This window comes from Archocentrus centrarchus, unplaced genomic scaffold (genome assembly GCF_007364275.1).
Source record: "Archocentrus centrarchus isolate MPI-CPG fArcCen1 unplaced genomic scaffold, fArcCen1 scaffold_165_ctg1, whole genome shotgun sequence".
NCBI classification, from domain to species: Eukaryota; Metazoa; Chordata; class Actinopteri; order Cichliformes; family Cichlidae; genus Archocentrus; species Archocentrus centrarchus.
In genome coordinates, this window is record NW_022060210.1 from 1 (window position 1) to 20,482 (window position 20,482).

Genomic DNA, 20,482 nt, shown 5'->3' on the forward strand with positions numbered 1-20,482 from the left:
ATACCAGAAGATACACATCAAAAATACCCATCCAAAGCTTAAAATAAGTTTGGCAACTAATGAGAAACTCTAAGCATAGAATTATACTGGGCTGCAAGGCACAGGTATATTACGATGTGAAAATTTTTTTTTTCTGTTTTCCAAATGATCATCCAAATCATCAGTCAGGACAGCAGCAATGAATACCCACTTACCTATGTGGACATCCAAAGCAGCTGAAGACTTGTCTGTGGTTGGGTCACTGATAAGCATTGCCTTCAGACCATTGGCAAACTCCAGGCCCCTGTACTCCCGTTTGTCCTCGGGCGAGCGAATGACATCACTAACCACCCTCCTCACAGCTGGGTCAGTCATTCTGAGTGGCAGGGATGACACCAGCCTGCAAGCAAAGAAAATAAAATAGAAACTTCCAGTTAAGACTCTATTATATTCTGATGTATCCTGACATAATGACCAAAGGAGATTTTAGCACTAAAGTCTCCTCTAAATGCAGGTACACATACTATAGGGCCACACATACTACTGTGCAATAACTACCCCTCATTCCTTTATATTATTACCAGGGAAATGGGAATTAGGTGCAGCCATTAACTGAAACAGGTGCAAAAACAATTCTGATGAGCTTAGAAGTTAAAATTTGGTATGACCATCTTTATTCTTCAGCACAACACTGGTTCAAATGCAGCCCCAAACCATGACAGAGCCTCCACTGTGTTTTACAGATGGCTGTAGACACTGTTGTCTCTCAACATCCTCCATACATACTGATGAGGATTTGAACTGAAAATTTCAAATTTGGAATCATCACTATAGAAGACCATTTCATATTTCCACTGTTTTTCAGTTCTTGTGTAATTTTGCATACCTTAACATTCCTTAAGAAGGGAAACAGAGTGACAGCCGCCCCTTCCACTAAAAAAATGTATACAATAAATAAAATCTGACTCTTTGGAAGCAAAATATACAGAAATGAGGGGTGGTTCAATACTTTTGCACAATGCCGTATACAGAAAAATGAATAAACCCTCTGCGTTTGAACAGATGCCGTGACTCACGCAGTTGCCACACATGGCATCACTAGAGGTGTTGGGCAACACATGGCTCGTACAGCACAGTTTTAGTTTAATACAACACTATACATCTTTCAGTTTGTTTTGGGAATATAATTTTAACGAAAGCAGCACAGTTTTGATAATCAGTTCTCATGACTTCCCCCGGTGTAGATGCGACTTTTAAAAAGCTACGTACAGTGAACGAGTCAGCAAAGACACTTAAAGAGAGAAAATTATATAGAAAACTGAAAACACGAACACACCTGCCTCTCACTGAGCACAGCGGGGATTACAGTGCGCTCCGCTAACTCACCGGAGGACATAAATTAATCCGACTGGCAGAAAGGAAACTGGCGTTAGCTTATTTATTTCAGAAACAAAGGCTTCGGAAAAGTTAGCAAGCAACCAAGTGGGAAACGGAATTTCTCGTCTAACTCTTTGACAACCTTTGATTCCGCCAGGTTGAAAGGTGTTTTGTAATTATTCACGGAAGCCCGGGACACAAACACTCAACAGAAACAGCTAACACTTTAGCTAGTCCGGTTAGCTGGATCAGAAAACCGGCTCGAGCCGCTAAGATTAGTTTGGTTGCTAACCTTAGCAGCCCGCTGCTTGGTGTGAAAATAATTCACCTAGTTTTCACTAAAAGTTACAACACTTACTTGACAACGTTTACCTAAAAGGTCGGTTAAGACAGAAACCGTAGTCTGCTGCCTGAAGATGTCTCGTTAACTGGGCCGTTTGGTTAATGCACTTAAACATACTTTGTACCCATGAAAAACAAACCTCGGCTGTTACAGCGCCATCTTTGAATAGGCGCAAGCAATCGATAGCAGACCAGAGCGCGACTCAACACGGCACGCTGTCAAATCTGTAATACATTCTGGCACTGATGTATTGGACCGCTTCAGCGTCAATCAGATAGCCATATACTTAGAAGTAATATAGCGACGGCGCGCCAAACTGTATAGAGTAGGTCAGACTATCGCGCACTGTCATTGATTCGGATACCGATTAAACAGACTGCGTGTGGATTTCCTTTCACGCTTAGCGTGACAGATCAAGTTTCCAGTCTTTTGTCTCAGTGAAAAATGAATAAAGCTGCTAAAGAATGTGGCCATATATATATATTATTATATATATATATATATATTTATATATCTATATATATATATTTATATATATATATTATATATATATATATATATATATTATATATATATATATATCTATCTCTCTAATATCTTATATCTATATATATATATTTATATATCTAGATATCTATCACCTTGCCGTTGCCTTCATTCCGCCGATCTGCCTTTGCCCCTTATGCTTGCCTATGTGTTTATGTCCTTCATTCCAACACACTGTACTTCATTTAAATCTCTGTCTATGTCTGTTTGTCGTTCTCTGGAAACTTGCCACACCTTACTGGTCTGTCCCATATTTCACTAACGCATGTAACTGGTTATGATACATAACTGATAATGTAATCATCCATGGAAGCACACCTTTATTCCGCCGCCTTTTCCTCCCTCTGTATTTTTTTTTCTTTTGTTTTTTTAGCTGACGAGTCTTGAGACATAATTGTGATGATCTACATCACACAGGATGAACTTGACACCAGCTTTGCCGGTGAAAATGATTCAACCAGTAGCATTAGGCTGTCAGTCTGTTAACATATTTGTCAGAATATTTCACTTTCTCTTACATCATTACTACTGATATAGTACACGCACAAAATAAAAATAAAGGATTTAATTTTATTATTTTAAATTAATTTTTTAAAAAAATTCCCAACGTGTCTCGTGTGAAATTTCTATTGCACTTGGGGGCCCCCTGCTGGTGTGGTGTCTCTGCATGACCCTTGAATACGATATTATAGGTTGGTTTGGCATAGAATTTATCCTACTAATCAATACATGATGAAATATATAAAACAACAGACCCCAACTGTAAGTTCTGTAAAGAGAAACAATTTAGAAACAATCAGTCATTTATTCTGGAATTGTCACATCACAAGAAAATTTTGGAAAGAATGTAATAACTACAATTTGTAATATTGATACTAAATTTTCACTAACGTATGAGCATTTTATTTTTGGTTTTCATGGAAAGAATACGAATGCAAACAAAAGGCTTACGATCTAATTATATATCTGGCAAATGTAAATTTTCATCATCTTCACCCTTTTTTTTTTTTTTTTTTTTTTTTTTACAGTTTTTGGTTAGGGAAATAGAGCTGCATTTATCCACTATTTACAAGAGTACAAACAAAAACGCTGTAAACACATATGAATATTGCAAGTCATTGAATTGAATTGAATCGAATTGAATTGAATAATTTATCATAACGTAATACAATGTACTAATGTATTTATGTAGAAGCCTATACCCTTGTCATACTTTATTTCACATTCTGCGCTCTGTTTCTCGTTTTCTCTTTGTATTTGTAAACAAGTTGTTTCCTCAATAATAAAAAAAAAAAGTTGGTGTGGTCATTTCGTGAAAGCACTGTCAACCTATAGCCACTAGATGGCGACAGATTTCTAGTTTATATATATATATATATATATATATATATATATATATATATATAATATATATATATATATATATATATATATATATATATATCACACACGTTATTTGTTAGACCAGGAAATCCGATCAGTCACTCTACTCACCTCTTCCATTATAAGTTCAGGTGACACCCTCCCCTGCTCTGTACTTTTATGCACACATGATTACTGATTGTATGATGAGACCCCGTGATGTGTCCAATCTTTCCGGCCAACTGCTTCACACGAAGCCCCGTTTAACATCTCATTCAGGAGTACTGAACATTGCTGGACATTTGATGTACAGCATTCCTATTGTTATGTTACATGTTGACTGGCGAATCTTTTAGCATAATTACGAAATTATCATGTCAAAATCTCCATTTGATTTATTGTAAAACCAGATTAAATAGATCTATGCTGATCGTGGTGTGTGTTTGTGGATAAACAGTTACAGGAAGTGCTTGGGCGGAGGTGGGGGGTGCTTTATTGATTTTTATTCGCAAATAAAAAAAATGACAATGTTGGGGCTCAGGCGACTCCTCTTTTTAGGTGGAACTTCCCCAGCCTTAGAAAACACTCTCTCACAGACTGAAGCAGCAGGGGCGCGCTGAAACTGAAGTTCTGATGTGTACAGGTGAGGATACAGGTGCTTCTGATCAGACTCACCTCAGATTACCCAGAGCACTTCCTCTATTTCCCACGTCTTTTTCAGCAACTCGAATCACACATAATGAGGCAGTCACGCGATTTAAAAAAACGGGGCCTCGTTTGGCTTTTGTCACGTGATATTCTGAAAACACAATCCAGGCCTGGACACAGGCTTCAATTGGAAACGCCCCCTTTGCGCGACACAGGCCTCGGGGCTTAATTATCAGACGTAACATCACTGAACTCACTGAGCTCAGGAAGATCTGTAGTGGGTTTTAGTGGCTTTTGCATGTGAGGTGAGTGTTTTCACTTTAGGGGAATTTCTCATAAAATTCAACTTATGCAACTGAAAAAACTTGGATAAAAGCACACAAAGGGATGTCTGGTTTAGGCTTTGTGACACCAGAGATGAGTATCTAACACTGTTTGGACAGTCCTGTTATCCGTTGCGTGTATTTGCTTTAAAAGGGGAACTGATTATGAAAGTAAAACGCTCCTCCTCTTTTAAATCTTAACTCAGCAGTCTCATAAATCACTTTGAACCGGACTCTTCGCGGGTCACACCACTATCGGACCCTGAGCACAATGGAGAGATCAGCTTCCAGACAGACCAAGAAAAAAGTTGTAGCAGTGGTGGGAGGTGGTTTGGTAAGACGAGAAAGTCAGAGTGAGATATTAATGTGTTTTTTTTTTTTTTTTTAATGGCATGTGTCTTTATGTGTGGGAGTGACTTTCACACTTCTTCTACAGTGTGGCTTAGGAAGTGTATTTGCATTTTTAAGGGAGAAGAGTGTTTAGTAATGGGAGTGCACTATACAGAAATAATATTAGTGTGTAGTCACAAGATAATGATGTGTGTATATATGACCGTGCAGAACTGAGATTGTTACAAGACCTTCAACAAACTTTCTCTCCACTCTTCAGGTCGGGGCACTGAATACCTGCTTCTTTGCCAACAGAGGCTTTGATGTGGAACTCTTTGAAAGTCGGGAAGGTAGAATTCAAAGCCTCTATTTATTTATTTATTTTTTTTTTAAGCCTGCATTTCTTAGTTATTAATATTGTCACACACCACTCTCTGACAAATACACCCACACACTAATGCTACAGTGTTACTGAACATTACACACGTGTGTAAAATGTGATTTTTTTTTTTTTTTTTTTTTTTTTTTTGGTCAGATATCCGGCGAGCTAAAGTTGTGAAGGGGAGAAGCATCAACCTGGCCTTGTCTCATCGAGGCCGGCAAGCACTGAAACATGTTGGACTGGAAGAGAAGGTATTCACTGTTTAACTGGTAAAGTGGAGGTGAGGCCAAGTTCACAGCAGGGGGCATGGAGACCCTTTCCTGCTTGTCTGTTGGTTCAAATGAGGGGAGTATTCAAGACCTGTTGAACCACATATTATAGACCATAGTGCATATAGCCAAACCTTTTTTATTTTATTTTTATTATTTCTAGCAATGAGATATTAAATACAGTATGTGGCCATGCTCCAGGAAGTGTCCCACTCTCCTTTTTTTTGCTCACACTCCACTCAAGATGTTTTATACTGGCCATCTGAGCTCGGTGACCCTTTTTGTTGCTCCAAATTTGCTGCACTGATCACGTCATGAGACAACTCTGGATCAGTCCCTTATTTTTACACTTGCATGACTTTTTTAGGTCGACAGAATAAGGCCCGCTTCACCAGGGTTTCACATATACTCTAAAGGGCAGACGCTGAGTCACTGCACGCACGAGCTGGCTCTCCATTGATTGTCCTTGTTTAACTTTTGTGGAGATTTCTCTGTTGCAGACCACAACATTATACACAATTACTTATCCTAATGGCCCGGTTTTAAGATTAAATATGTTCTGCAGTCATTCTTTTTTTCTCTCTCGCTCAGATTGTCTCCCAGGGAATCCAGATGCAAGCAAGAATGATCCATTCACTGAATGGGAAACAGTCCCCAATTCCTTATGGCAAGAAAGGCCAGGTGAGCCTTAGCAAGTGTACTACTGCTGTCTGTAAAATTTTCTATTTCTGTGATGCCTCATACTTAGATAAGCAATACAAAAAAAGTCTAAATGAACTGAACTGCACTGTAAAGACTGAAAAATGAGCAGATAATATGTTGTTTAAATGTACGATGTATACTGCTTCTGTTTAATTGACAGCATCTCCATTATTTCCCATCATTAGGCTACAGAAAAATATTAGACAAGTGTGTGTTTGTACTAAACATACTGTAAGAGTTGCCTCATATATACAGATTCGGCCTGCACATGAATTATTCATTTTGCAGCTTGTTAGACCTCACGCGTGTTCAAACGCACACACACACACAACAACTACAAGTGACAGGCAGTGCAGTCAGAGTTGAATTTTTATCACACAACAGCTATAGAGACCAACAAAATGGAGGCTTGTTTGTTTTTATAAAATGTCAGTTTTTTAGGGTGTGTAGTAGTAGAAGTAGTTAATTGGAGTGCCAACAGTGTGGCAGGGATTCTTCATCTTGTGGGGACCTACGCGGTTGGGGAAAAAAAGCTAAATTATACAGTGCAGATAGTGAAAGCAGAGGCAGGTGGCCTAAACCCTAGAGACTTCCTGTTCCCATATGGAAATGAACAGAGTTGATAAGCTGTACCTGTACAATAGCACCACATTACAGATTGTTCTCCTTTCAGTACATCCTGTCGGTAGACCGAGCCAATTTGAACAAAGAGCTGCTAACAGGTAAGAGCATAAATAGTGTCTCTGCAAGTGAGATGAATTACTGAGCAGCAGTCATACCAAAATGGAAATTTTTATCAGCCAAACAATGAATCTTTGTCACAAGGAAATGAGTCCACATGTGATTTTTGACAGTTTTCGCCCCTTTCAGACCTGCAGCCTGGATGGCAGTTGGTGTTCAAATGAGACATTTTTACATAAAGGTTAAAATGGCACATTTACCACACTTTTCCACACACAGTTCAAGAGTAGATTAACTTAAAGTAGAGCACCTCAGTTAATCAGTATTTGACAGAAGTCCCAACTAAATGTCATGACATTCAATACTTTATGCTCACTAATGAGCTTTAATGATTAAAGTGATGCAGACATATACTAGTGGATTTATTTCTTAAAGTTTATACCCCTTTTTTCAACAGTTGTCCTAATTTTGTTTGATTGTTATTGAGCTGAGCTTTGAGCGCTGCAGACGCCTGCGGTGCACCAGCTTTATACAAGTCTTCAAACTGGCTGAGTGCGTCACGCGACGTCAGAGGATATGTTAGTGTTTCAGCTAAAAAGGATTTTGCCGAATATTTAATGAAGAGCCTCGGCGTACGTTCGGAGATAATGTGCGACAGCACGGGTCTGCATTTAATTAGATTTCCTGCTCGTGCAGAAAGAGAGGCTGATTGCAAAGCCGTCACTCTTATCAGGGTCCATCCAGGCTTCTGGAGTTAACGCTGCGATAAAGAGATTTTGGAAAGTGTGGCAGCCTGAAACAGGTTTTCACAAAACCAGTTCCACTGTGTGCTGTGCTGTGGTGTTCATGAGATTCATGCTGATTGCCACAGGGCCATATTCCCCCAGCGGCTGAAAGTTTCCTGATAATTTTAATGAAATATTTACCGGTCATGTTAAACTGCTGCTGTTGTGTCACGCCTGCATCAGTGCTATAAGCTCTCTTTGTAACATTTTGCTCTCACAGCGGCAGAGTCGTATCCAAACACAAAGATGAACTTCGACCACAAACTGCAGGACTGGAATGCTGAAACGGGTCTAATGACCTTTGTCAGGTAAACAGTCACATGCACCCATACATGCAGGGGGTTACCTAAGAAGCGGATCTGCAGGCTGGGATTCTTTGTTTTAACTCTGGACTGTGGCCCAGTACATGTTAAGGTTGGGGAGGGTGAACGACGTGCTGTCTTTGAAGCTTTGACGCGTGACGTTTTATTAGTTGCTTTGTAATTGCTTCTCCTTGAGGTAAATGTGACACACAATTTACAACTCAATTAATCCTGAAACAGCTCTGGGTCTTTTTAGTCGTGGTGATTAATGTATCCATGCAGTAAATTATTAACACAGCAGGCAGGGGCGCAAACTCTGCTCAGTTTGATCACAGGGTCCTAAATTGTATTCAGCCTTATCTAAAATGTGTAAAAATCCATTTGCTGTCTATGCTGTTGTTCCTGTTTGTTTATTCATTTGTTTCCCTAGTGGTACTTCATTAAATGTGGTCCAGAATGAGCCGCTGTGAAATCAGTGCTCTTAAACACCCTTTGATCTAATGAAGTCTGCTCTCGAGGCTCCGAACGTCACGCAGCCACACCCCTTACACAGCCAGGGCACGTCTCTCCCCTTCTGCTGTGGTTGAACTGTGGCAGGTTATATTTGTTCTCTCCAGCTTGTGTAATTAAAAGCACATGAATGACCTGCTGCTGCTGTGGTAGTTGCATCCTCCCATACTACATGGGAAATGTGCAGAGAGCCATCAGCATGAAACATGTAGATGCAGATGACCTCTCTTTGCAGAATCCATGCAGCGGTCTATTGCAGTGCTGCTAATGGAATAACAGATAAATTTAAAGAATATGAAACCAGCATCCCATCATTGGGAAAGCAGATGCTATCAGATTTACTATGCACTAGATAATTATACAGCTTTAAAGCTGGTCATTAACGATTATGAATCCACTTAGCTGAAATTGTTGAAATGACAGTGAAGCACCCATCTGTATTCAGTGTGAAGTAACTATAAGTTACACAAATTCATACACATTGCTGGTAAGTTATTGCACATTAAACAATTAAACTGAGCAAAAGCTCACTTTAATTGTTCAATTTACAGTAGTTTAATGCTTCCTGCAGCAATCGTGGTAACCAGCACGACTGAGGAGGACACTGAGCGGATGGGCCTATGCAGGTCACATTATGGGAAGTACCCTTCATGCCTCTTTGAAACTAAAGAGGTCATTCATCAGCATGTGGAACTAGTTTTGAAGCACGACCTTACTTGAGAATCACAGCCAGCTGCCCTTGTGTGTAATGGGTTCATTGATCCATAGACAAAAACAGATATTTTTGCACTTTTATAACTGTGGCTGCATTTCCCTGAGTGGACTATGAGTGTGAATGGAAAATGGAAAAGAAAAGTGACTTGAGCCAAATGCCCCCCTGTTAATGCTGGTTGCCTGTCCAGTTCATGTGGCCTGCTGCCAGCCCTGCAGGGGTCTGTTATTAATGAATGCTAACTTAACATTGTGCATTCATAATATATATGGCAACCCAGTGAAAGATTTGATTATCTTTTATTAGCCATGCTTTCAGTTTCATGCCACAGATGGAAATCTGGGTCAGTTGGTCAGTACGCCACTCTAGTTCTTGTCTTAACACTCAGGCTATTGGAAGGAATACTGTAAAATATTGTGATGGCATTCATGTTCATCAAAAGATGACTCACCATAAAAAAATAGCTTTGGTAAACTCTAAAAAAGTCTTCTTGCATGATCAAGAAGTTGGCATTTCTGGTTTTGACTATCAACGCCTATCGGACCACAGCTTTGATTTGCCCAGCACTTTAATTTATGACAAAAGTACATGTAAAATGAAAGGACATTGGTGTGTGTGTGTGTGTGTGTGTGTGTATTGCTAATTAGCAAAAGTGTGATTATAACAAGCTTTGCAAGTAGAGGGGAGAAAAAAAAAAAGCTGTGTTGAAATTTTGTCTTAGACCTTTCTGCCGGAAAGAGTTTCTAAGACAAATTGACAAACAAAGTGATCTACTTTAACTCAAACCTGCATTTTTTTTTAAAGTAAATCTATCAATGCAGTTTTGTTGTCAAAAAAACCCCAAAAACAAAATAATTTGATAGTAGTTCATGATAGAGTCCACAAACTATGGTACAATTTCCTAACTTAAAATTTTTACTTTTTAATTTTTTTGAAAATAGTGTGTAAATGATGTGTAATGTTATCATTAAATTTCACCAGCTAAACTTTAACTAGACTAAATTGAATCTAGTTTTACACAGGACCCCCAGACACACCAGTCTCCTGGGTGACAGTCCTGTATTTGACGATTTACTCAGAGGTTGGGAGTTTTGGCCTCCTTTTTTTTTTTTTTAAATTTTTATTCTTTAAACTACTTCTGCCAAATTAACGTATTAGCATCTTTGTGGTTTACTTGCTGACGCATGTAGCCCTGAAGACTAGCTAACTTAGCATGCATACACTCATTTTCAGGTGGACCTGAGAGTTATTTGAAGACCCAGTTCAGACTGTGTAGCACTGCATCATAGAAGAAATGACCTGAAACAGATGAATACAAATGGGCTGAAAAATAATTAAATGCATTTAAATAACTTGCACTCTGCCACACTGATTACTGGTGTATGATGCTCAAGCAATTTGGCAACACTAAATATAATTTTGTATTCTGCAAGGATCATTAAATAGGAAGATGAGTTGCCAAGAAAATATTCAGAAGTAGTTAACTTTGCAGAACTAGTATCCACCTACACACGCTGTCCTGTGAGCAGCATGAGATGTGTGGTCATATGTAAGGCCAGGAACCAGTGAGTAACACTTTGCATGCAGCACAGCAGACCAGAAGCTTTTATAGGCAATTGCAAAACAGTCATTATTTTTACCATCATTTATCTAAGTAAAATTGTCAATGACCACTAAATGATCAGCATGTTGTAGAAATAGCTTTTATTTCCATAGGAGCCAGGATGTTGATTTGAATCTCCACATGAAAACAATTATAAACTCTGAATTTGTAATTTTAATATATTTCTTTTCATTAAAAATTTGATTTTAGCTATACCTAATTGAGCATTCAGGAAGCTACAGTTTAAGTAAACTCAGGCTTTCAGTCAATATTACATTTGTGTCTCATTAAGCTAATGGGCTTGGGGCTGAGCAATTACCACATTTTCTCAGGTTAAGCATCAGGAAAAATAGTTTGTTTATAAAGCCAAACATCACCTGCATTGACAGTTCTGCAGGCAAAGGGACACTGCTTCCAGTAAGCCTAATGGGGAACTGATAAGTTGTCTTTGCTCAATGCTTATAGGTATTTTTTGTGTTAGGAGCTCTTAGACATACACATGGGAAGCAATTAGCCCTTTTAAATAATCTCCAAGTTAATCAGTCTTTAGTAGAGTTCATTTGTCATGCTGCTGATGTGTTTCTCAGGTCAGACGGGTCCAAGGAGCAGGCCAAGGCAGACTTGATTGTAGGGTGCGATGGAGCTTTCTCTGCCATCCGCAAGCAGTTCCTTCGACGCAGCCGCTTTGACTACAGCCAGACCTACATCCCTCATGGCTACATGGAGCTCACCATGCCACCCATTAATGGAGAGGTCAGCACAGTGCTAGTATCTGACTCTGGAAAATTCAGCTGCAGTTGTGGCTTCAGTTACAGTTATCTTTGTGCTGATTTAAATTGTGCTGGCCTCACTCTCTTCATCATCCCCAGTTTGCTATGAAGCCTAATTATCTACACATCTGGCCACGAAACACATTCATGATGATTGCCCTGCCCAACTTGGTAAGTGCGAACGTCTCCTCTTCAATGATTTTGCTGTTTTATGAAAACTATATCCATGAAGTAAGCAATTCAAGATCTATTTGTGAAGTTACTGCTGCTTATTTTGGGGGAAAAAACACTTGACTGACCTCTGCGATGTCCTCATAGAGTTAATTAGGCTCACTTCATAGCCACGAGAAGCTTACTCATCAGAAGTCTTACAGTACAACATATCTTGGCACCCTGAGGTTCACCCTACTTTTCACATAGCAGTGGTGTCCTCTTCCTCGCCTGTGCCTCGGCATGTTTTTCTCTGACTGACACACTCTGTGTTTTCTTCATCTGGTTAATCCCATAATGATTTGCCTGCATGGCTGACTCAGCACAAACTCTTTTGCTCACCTAAAGGAGACTAAGTTAAGGCAACTGACTTTGGAACGCCTTCACACTGTCACTCACTGCCCATTTCCCAGAAACACATTTAACAAGGCTGTGAAAAAAAAAAAGAAGTTTCCTGCTGTGGATGCCATGGTAACAGTGCTAAAATGTCCACAGGGAGGACTTTGTGATGATGGCACCTGCACACACATAAACATGAACAGATAATGGCACACACACACATCCATCACTTGCTCTGGGAAGCTTGCTCAGACTCATAAAATCAAGTGAAAAATGAATTAAACCAAATATATATGAAATACCTTGTATATAGCAGACCGCAGGATGCAGCATTTTTCAGAGGCTGCTAATTTGTTTCTAAGTGTGTAAGGTCTCACGAACAAAAGCTTTGGGAATGACCAGCTTTTTATTTTGCTACCTGTATGTGAGTGTTTTTATCTCAGGAAACCCACAGCAGCCTTTGGCTTTTCTGGACTTGAACTTATAGTACTTAAAATCCAGAAAGGAAGGGGTACTTTATTTATTTATATATATATATATATATATATATATATATATATATATATAATTCACAGAATATCACTCTCTTCATCATCCCCAGTTTGCTATGAAGCCTAATGATCATTCACAGTATATCTCATTGGCTGTTATCATTTTCCATTACAATACAGTTTCTGCATTATCTCAGGATTCGCTCTGTAACGATACAGTCTTGAGAGCACATTTTTATATATGCCAGGCTTGACTGTCAACCCTGAAGTTAGCATTTCCTGGTTCTCTTGATAAAAATAGGATTTTTTTTCCTTGAGGTTTTGGATAATTGCAGGAAGTAAGGTTCTGTGGGAAACAAAATATGTATCCTTTTGGCTCAAAAAGATAAACTTCAAAAATAGCACAATTTTTGGGATTATTGAAGCGTAAATGAAATTTTCAAAGGTAAAATGCTAACAGGCTATTAAAGAGCTCATCACAGCTGCATGACTTCGTCAGCACCGTTAAGCTCCTGTGTTTTAGGCAGTCGATGTGATCTGCTTCCTCATTTAGCCACTTTTTAGCAAATAACTTTTTTGGGACATGTAAAATTTCCAGCAGATATGCAAGTAACTAATTTACTTACATATTTTATGTTGCAGAATACTGCAAGGTTTAAGTTGACCATAGACTTTATTTCAAGCATTTTGACTTTGAGATTAGAGAACTAGAAGTGCAAAATGCTAACTCAGTTTCAGGTTTGATGGCTTATTCCAATCTATTAGCTGCGGACACGGCCACAGATAGCTGGAGACATGATGGCTGAGTAGTCATTCCTGTTGAGGTTTTGAAGTCTGCTTGGAGTCCACTGCCTGTGGTGCATGCACGGTTGGTGCATTGCAATGTGACGTTGCCGTAGATGAGCCTGGTCACAAAAAATTGGCCGTTGTGTGGATGCCTGCATGGACCCTAGCGCTCACTGTCTGATGACAAAATTTATACACCTTGAACCTGAGTGAACCCTACTGGACTTGTGGATGCAGAAAATATAATCAAAGCCTTAGTGTGGCAGACCTTGTTGGACTGTCAGTAGGTTCATCAGCCACATTGGTGTTAAATAGAATATTCCCAAAACTATTATTCAGTGGATTGCCACTCTTTATCAACCTTATAATCACCAGCATTTCCTTATAGAAAAATATCTTTGCTAAACTTTGGTTATGAATATTCACGGTCCCCAGAGGATAAGTTTAAAACTGGTATAATCACAAAGCCAAAATGTTAGCTAATGCTTTATGACCAAATATATGTAAAAGTAATGACATTCAGCTTTAGCTATACTTTGTAGCACTATATAAGATCAATTATGCTAACAGAGTTAGCATCTTTTGATATTTTAATATTAATCTTTTTTTTTTTTTCTTTTTGCGGTGAATCCATCAAATAGCTATGTTTATTTAACAGTTTTACTTTGCATATTAAGATTAATTAAAATAAGAACAAATGCAGAATGCATAGCTGGCAGTATTAAAAAATACAGTTAGCTTCACATTAACAGCAGCATTAGCACGATTGATAAATAGAGAACGTAATTAGATATTATTCTGAATCAGCAAAATAACTGTTTTTGGTACTTTGTTTTTAATGCTTATATCCTCGTACATTTCCTGAATTAAAATTTTGTTATAAAGACTTGCTTATTTTAGTGCTGGCTACCATGTTGGCACACAGATAACATGGGTGTATAGCTTTAATTAAATTTTTTATTTGATTACTTTTCAAAGTGGCAATGGGCAAAACACTTAATAGTCTAATCACTCATTTAGATCTATTACTTGACATGATGCTAACAGTTTGGTGCTCATGCAGCACTGCTGGAACAGTGGGCTAATCATGTGAAGCATCCTGTGGTCAAGAGTGGCACAGTGGATTTGAGAGCTAACATCTCGATGCACTCTGTTTATTTTCCAATTTAGGACAAGACATTCACCTGTACGCTTTTCATGCCCTTTGAAGAGTTTGAGAAGATCACCACAGGAGATGAAGTCATTGAGTTTTTCCAAAAATACTTCCCTGACACCATCCCACTAATAGGAGTGTAAGTGACTTTCTCACTCCCCTCCCATCTCCCTGAATCCCCCATCTCTGCTTCCTCTTTCCTTGTGCTCTGCTGTTATCACTTCCTCCAACCTGCCAAAGTGTCTTCAACCCCCCCGCCCTTTTCCCCATCACCTCATCAGTTCCAGCCACACCCATAGTTCTGATCTGTGAAGTGTGAAATTACAGACTTACAGTTACATGGATTTTGTGAGGTGAGCTTTAATTTGAGGTGAACCATATGCTGTGTGTGCCAGAGGTGGGAGGGGCTGCATGAGGTGTAGAAACGCTCGAGGCTTTCTTTCACTTATTTCCACCCAGGGCTGAGTTTATTCAGAGAGCTCAGGCATAAACGGCTGAATGCCAGCTTCCATTTTGCAGTTTGACTGTTTATTTAGACAGAGAGCTCATAGTTGTTTTTAGTCTTGCAGCAAACAAAAAAAAACATTGTGTTGCAACTGTCAAATTAAATTGTGCAAAATAGGTTTGTAATTCTTGAATTTCAATTTGTGTGTTGCAGTAACACTCTCCAGAGAGATTATTTCCGATTGCCTGCACAGGCCATGGTGTCTGTCAAATGCAACCCATATCACATCGGTGACATGTGTGTCCTTATGGGTGACGCAGCCCATGCAGTAGTGCCTTTCTATGGGCAGGGGATGAACGCTGTAAGTAGCGCTAAATGGAGGAGAGAAAAAAGGCAGAAGGGTATTAACGCAGAAACTAATTCATCCATTCATGTTTTATAGGGCTTTGAGGACTGCATTGTCTTTGATGAAATAATGGATCAGTTCAATGAGGATTTCAGTAAGTACTTTTTAAATGACCAAAGATTAAAGAAGACAGAAAATAAGCTGAGCATACAGTAGGATCTCCATCCTTTGTGCATCCCTCTAGGTGCAGTTCTGCCTGAGTATACCAGAGTTCGGGTTCCAGATGATCATGCAATTGCAGACCTGGCCATGTACAACTACATTGAAGTAATCCAGATTTATTTAATGTCCAATTTAGCCATAACAGGCCACTTGTACTATTTTAGATGCATTGACTTTAACACAAAAAAATGGGATGGGTGATAATAGAATAATGTTAGCATCTCTTACTTACAGTTGTGGTCAAAAGTTTGCGCACACTCATCATGGGTATGAATGCTGTGGTAATTTGGGGCTTTTAAGGATTTCTTTGACCTATTCAGGAATGGTCTTCCCAAAGCCCCGACCTCCTACTGAAAATTTGTGGACTATGCTTAAAAGCCAGGTCTGTATCAGGAAACCAGCCAATTTAAATGAACTCCACCAATTCTGCAAAGAAGAGTGGTCAAATATCCAGCCAGAATTATGCCAGAAGCTTGTCCATGGCTACCAAAAGCATCTGGTTGAGGTGCAACTTGCTAAAGGACATTTAACCAAATATTATTGGGGTTGTATGTGTATGTTTGAGTCCGTGTGGATTAGAGAAAATCTAAAATAAATTCAAACTTGCACCCAATTCTTGGTTTTTAAAGTTATGAAATATTTATGCTGTACAATCATTCCACCCTGGAAAAAGAACCGTTCAAAGAACTCATTAAAAGCCCAAAATTATCATGACATTCAAGCCCGTGAGGAGTGGATGAGAACTTGTGACCACAACTGTAAGCAAAAGTAACAAAACCACAGTATAAAAACAGGTCGTTACAAGAGCTATTAAATATTAAAAAACAAATAGAAATGGACAAGCATAACTTGATACTACCCAGAAGTACTGTACAAGAGTAGAATACTCAGTACAGTACTTCTTGTACAGTACTAGTTAATTAGAACCATACATTCTAATTAACCTAAAACTAACCATTAGAGGTATTTCCACTGAAGTGACAACTGAAAACCTTTTGTAAGATGTGTAGAAAAGCTGTTCACAGGCATAAGAAACTCTAAATATGCTGACTACAATTATCTGAAGCTGAACAGCTCCCTAACCTTCAGTACATTAAAAGTCCCACTTTCATAGGTAACTGCTAAAGCAGTTAAAACTGACAGCAGCTTGTGTTAGCTTAATAACACTCCTGCTCTCCCAGTGCTGTGGTTATACCCGGAAGCGTGAAGAAGGAAGTCTGGAGTTTCTCATATGGCTCTGTTTTAATGATATTACAAGTTAGACGGATGGTTCACAAACACATTTTTTACATTGTTTTGTAGATGCGAGCGCACGTCAACTCCAAATGGTTCATTTTCAGAAAGCGTGTTGATAACATTCTCCACTTCTTGATGCCAAAGGCAATAATTCCACTTTACACGATGGTAAGTTAGATGTCTGTAATGAATAATAGCTGTTGCCACATTATTTTGTCTACCCCCAAACCTTCTATTCTTTCTCCTTTCTTGTCTCTAGGTCACTTTCACTAGGACCAGATACCATGAAGCAGTTAAGCAGTGGCACTGGCAAAACAAAGTAAAACACTTGGAGAAAATGTGCTTTTTCACTGCACTTTCATTTCAGCTTTCATGAATACGGTTTAATTTTGATGGGACTTCTCATACCTTTTGATATAAATATATAATGCTGTAATTAAGGACTCTTTTGAAGTGACAGTGTTATCAGAAGCAGCACTAAAGGTGGCCGTGGCTCTGAGTTAACAATTCTCCATTTAATACATAGCTCACCTGCACAGAGAAATATTTCTGATTTCTCTCGCTGGGCTGGAGATAAGACAGTGAGTCCTTGGCTCTGTGCTGGGCTGTCTGATTTGGCCTGTGCTGGCAGCTTCTGCTCTAATAGACAGTTGGACAGCAGGGATTTTCACAGCCTCCCTTGTAAATTGATTGAGCCCGTAGGGCTGTGTAGGCAAATGGTGAAATGACCTTCATGGGGTGAGAAAAGAAATACTATATCCAGCAGTATATTTAATAAGCATTTCTGAAGGTCTTTCAAAGGTTTTCTGTGGGCATTGGCTGCTTTTTCACTTGTTTTCACTCCAGTCCTTGTACCTGACCATTTTCAGAGGTTTATTAAGCCACATAACACTGACCTTTGAATAATTCGAGTACAGCTGACCTCAAGGGATAACGAACAAAAGGCAGCCAAGATCCAAAGAACTTTGGACAACTATTCCTGAGTTCAGGAATTTTAAGCTCATTTAAACTATATAAATTCTGTTTTTGCCTTCTTTACTGTATTTGTATTTCCACATATGTTCATACATATTTCAGTAAAATGCTGCCATTTTCCTAGCAAAATATATATAAAGAAAGGTGGGGCTTAAGACATTTGCCTCAAACTTTATGTTCAACTGCTTGATTTCAGGTTATTGTTAGACTCTAAAGGTTTTTGGTGACAGTTATGATCATGCTAGTATTCCTTTGCTCCTCTGCTCTCAGTTTCACTGTCTGTTTCACCTTATGCTACTGTTAAAAAAGCCTCCCAATAAGTGTTGATTTGTCTTACAGCTCAGTTGAGAATAGCTGAAAACTGAACATTTGGAAAATCTTACGTGCTGCCATAGAGCTCCAGGGAAACCTGAAGCCTGGGTGTTTTCCTTGCAGCTGCTTTAGAGAGACTAATTGTACAGCACCTCAAATTGGAAGCAATTTACAAACCTTTGTGTGATGTGTGAGAAACAAATAACTGAATTCAAAAAAGGTTTGTTATCTATTCCTTTCTTCACAGGTGATAAACCGTGGCCTGCTGCTCAGTGCTGTCGGGGCTGTTCTGGGAGGCTCCTATCTGCTCATTAAACATCCTCCAGATCTCAGCAAGCTCATCGTCTCTGCTGAAGAAATGTGGGACAGGCTCGTGGCTCTCAGGACACCCTGAGCATGGGCATCATTGCTGATCTGACAGACAGGTGGACAGGCTGCAGAGTTAAACACTAGAAAAGAACTGAGAGGGACCCAAATATTAATTACATTTTGACTGAATTGTCTAATTCACAGTGATGGCCCCAGTAATGGCAAATTACTCTAATAATGGCTACCTTCACTTAAACCACTGATGATTGATAAGAACATCTTACACTATTTAATCAGTGCTTAAACGACAATGATTAGAATCAGAACAGTGGGGTTTTAATTATTAAACAAGTTTTAATGTGAAAACAAAATGTCAGTATTAGGCCTGTGTGTAAGTTTACCTATAGCTGCTTTTACACAGGAATGACATATTAAAGTTACCTCAGCTCATGGATATCACCAGATTTTTTTTCTTCTTTTTTTTTTGTCTTCATGGTCCCCAATGACCTCTACTTGATACAAAGTATTTTAAGGGTAAATTAATTCATTTGGGGGAAGTTATCAATTAATAGTTATTTTACCTGATGTTTTTGCAATTGTTTATACATATACAGTATTGTGCAAATGTGTTGAGTCACCCATTTTTCTATGAAATGAGAAATAGGTGCAGTGATTTATTCAAATGTGCTAAAACATATATACCTTGTGCCTATAGTATATAAGGCAACAACAGAGCCTGTACAGTTCAAATAAGCTCTTATTTGGATGTTATTGTTCCATTTTCTTAGGCCTGATGGTGCCACACTGCTTCAAGAAAGTAGAAATTTCAAATTTGGATTCATCACTTAATAAGAGTGATGTTGCCACTGATTCTCAGTCCAGTTCTTGTGTAATTTGACATACCTCAGTCTTTTCTCTCCGGTTCCCTTCCTCAAGAATCGCTTGTTGACAGCCACCCTTCCACTGAGACCATTTCTGATGAGGCTTCAGTGAACAGTAAATGGCTCAATTGAAGGGTCAGATGTATCTCCCAGGTCCTGTCAGGTCTTTGCTGGATTTTCTTTCTTGTATTTCTTGAGGACATGATTTACAAACACTGTTCATTGGCTGTATTTTTTTTTTTCAGGCCTGCCACTTGTTCTGGTGGCTCAAGACTTTTGCCTATTACTGTATTTACTCTGTTTTGTTTCAGAGTCTGGCTGGTTTCTTCAGCTGTCAAATGTACTGCTGTGCTCACCGGGCAATAGGGTATATAAAATGAGTGAACATGAGTGGTTTTAAGGACTTTTATTTGACCTTTATGAAACTCACTGATCAGTTTTGCACTCTGGCAACAAGCGTAAATGTTAAATTTTCAGCTTCTGGACACAGCTAGGCAAGCTGTTTCCTGTTTCCAGGCTTTATTATAAGATAAGCTTCATATTGAAAATACAGTAAGAAATCAAGCAAGTTTCAGTTTTCCAACTATTAAAAAAACCTTCCTCATTCTCAGATGAACAATGAAAAGGGTTTATATCAGCTGAGGAAATCCATTCATTAAGTCTATTCATAGCTGACAGCTCAGGAGGAAATGAAAGGAGTGTGCCACTGAGGTCTTAGTCTCATTTCCTTTTAGTCCTCAAGGAGGACTACTCCCATAGTTCTCATACATACAAGTCAACCAAATGTAATTTCACAGTGACTGATCTTGTCACCCTGGATGTTTACACTGAAATGAGATGAGCTTAAGTAAACAGGCTAGGTAGCTTAAAATAGGATATCTTTATTGAACCCATACACAGTAATGCCAGTTTGTGCATTATGGTTTATGGCTAAGAAGCTAAGGCTTATATTCCATTATACACAGTTGGGTACCAACCAAAAAGATGAAAATGCTACCACATGTTAATCCAAACTCAGGTCCTCAACTGCCCTCCATATACTCAACACAGTCCTACAGCTGTCACATATACTGTACGGTATATCTGACAAATAAGTGTGAGAAGCATACCACTAGTACTTAACTACATCATGAAGTTACTTATATCACAACAG

The 20,482-nt window shown here is 38.9% G+C and overlaps 1 protein-coding gene across 3 annotated transcripts; it reads left to right on the top strand.

The window, feature by feature from the left end:
* Positions 1-4,450: 4,450 nt before the first annotated feature.
* LOC115775497 (kynurenine 3-monooxygenase-like) lies at positions 4,451-19,734 on the top strand. Of its 3 annotated transcripts, none has more exons than XM_030723024.1 (16): positions 4,451-4,560; positions 4,788-4,912; positions 5,189-5,258; positions 5,444-5,541; positions 6,151-6,240; positions 6,935-6,983; positions 7,948-8,035; positions 11,442-11,607; positions 11,724-11,795; positions 14,621-14,742; positions 15,262-15,409; positions 15,491-15,548; positions 15,639-15,721; positions 16,919-17,020; positions 17,112-17,171; positions 18,387-18,533. In XM_030723024.1, exons 2-16 carry the CDS (start codon positions 4,850-4,852, stop codon positions 18,531-18,533), a joined length of 1,416 nt encoding a protein of 471 aa, XP_030578884.1. In that variant the 5' UTR covers positions 4,451-4,560; positions 4,788-4,849. The 3 variants fall into 3 exon arrangements, with proteins under 3 accessions (XP_030578884.1, XP_030578883.1, XP_030578885.1); XM_030723023.1 differs by having other exon boundaries at positions 4,475-4,560; positions 4,785-4,912; XM_030723025.1 differs by lacking the exon at positions 4,451-4,560 and having other exon boundaries at positions 4,850-4,912; positions 18,387-19,734.
* Positions 19,735-20,482: the final 748 nt, after the last annotated feature.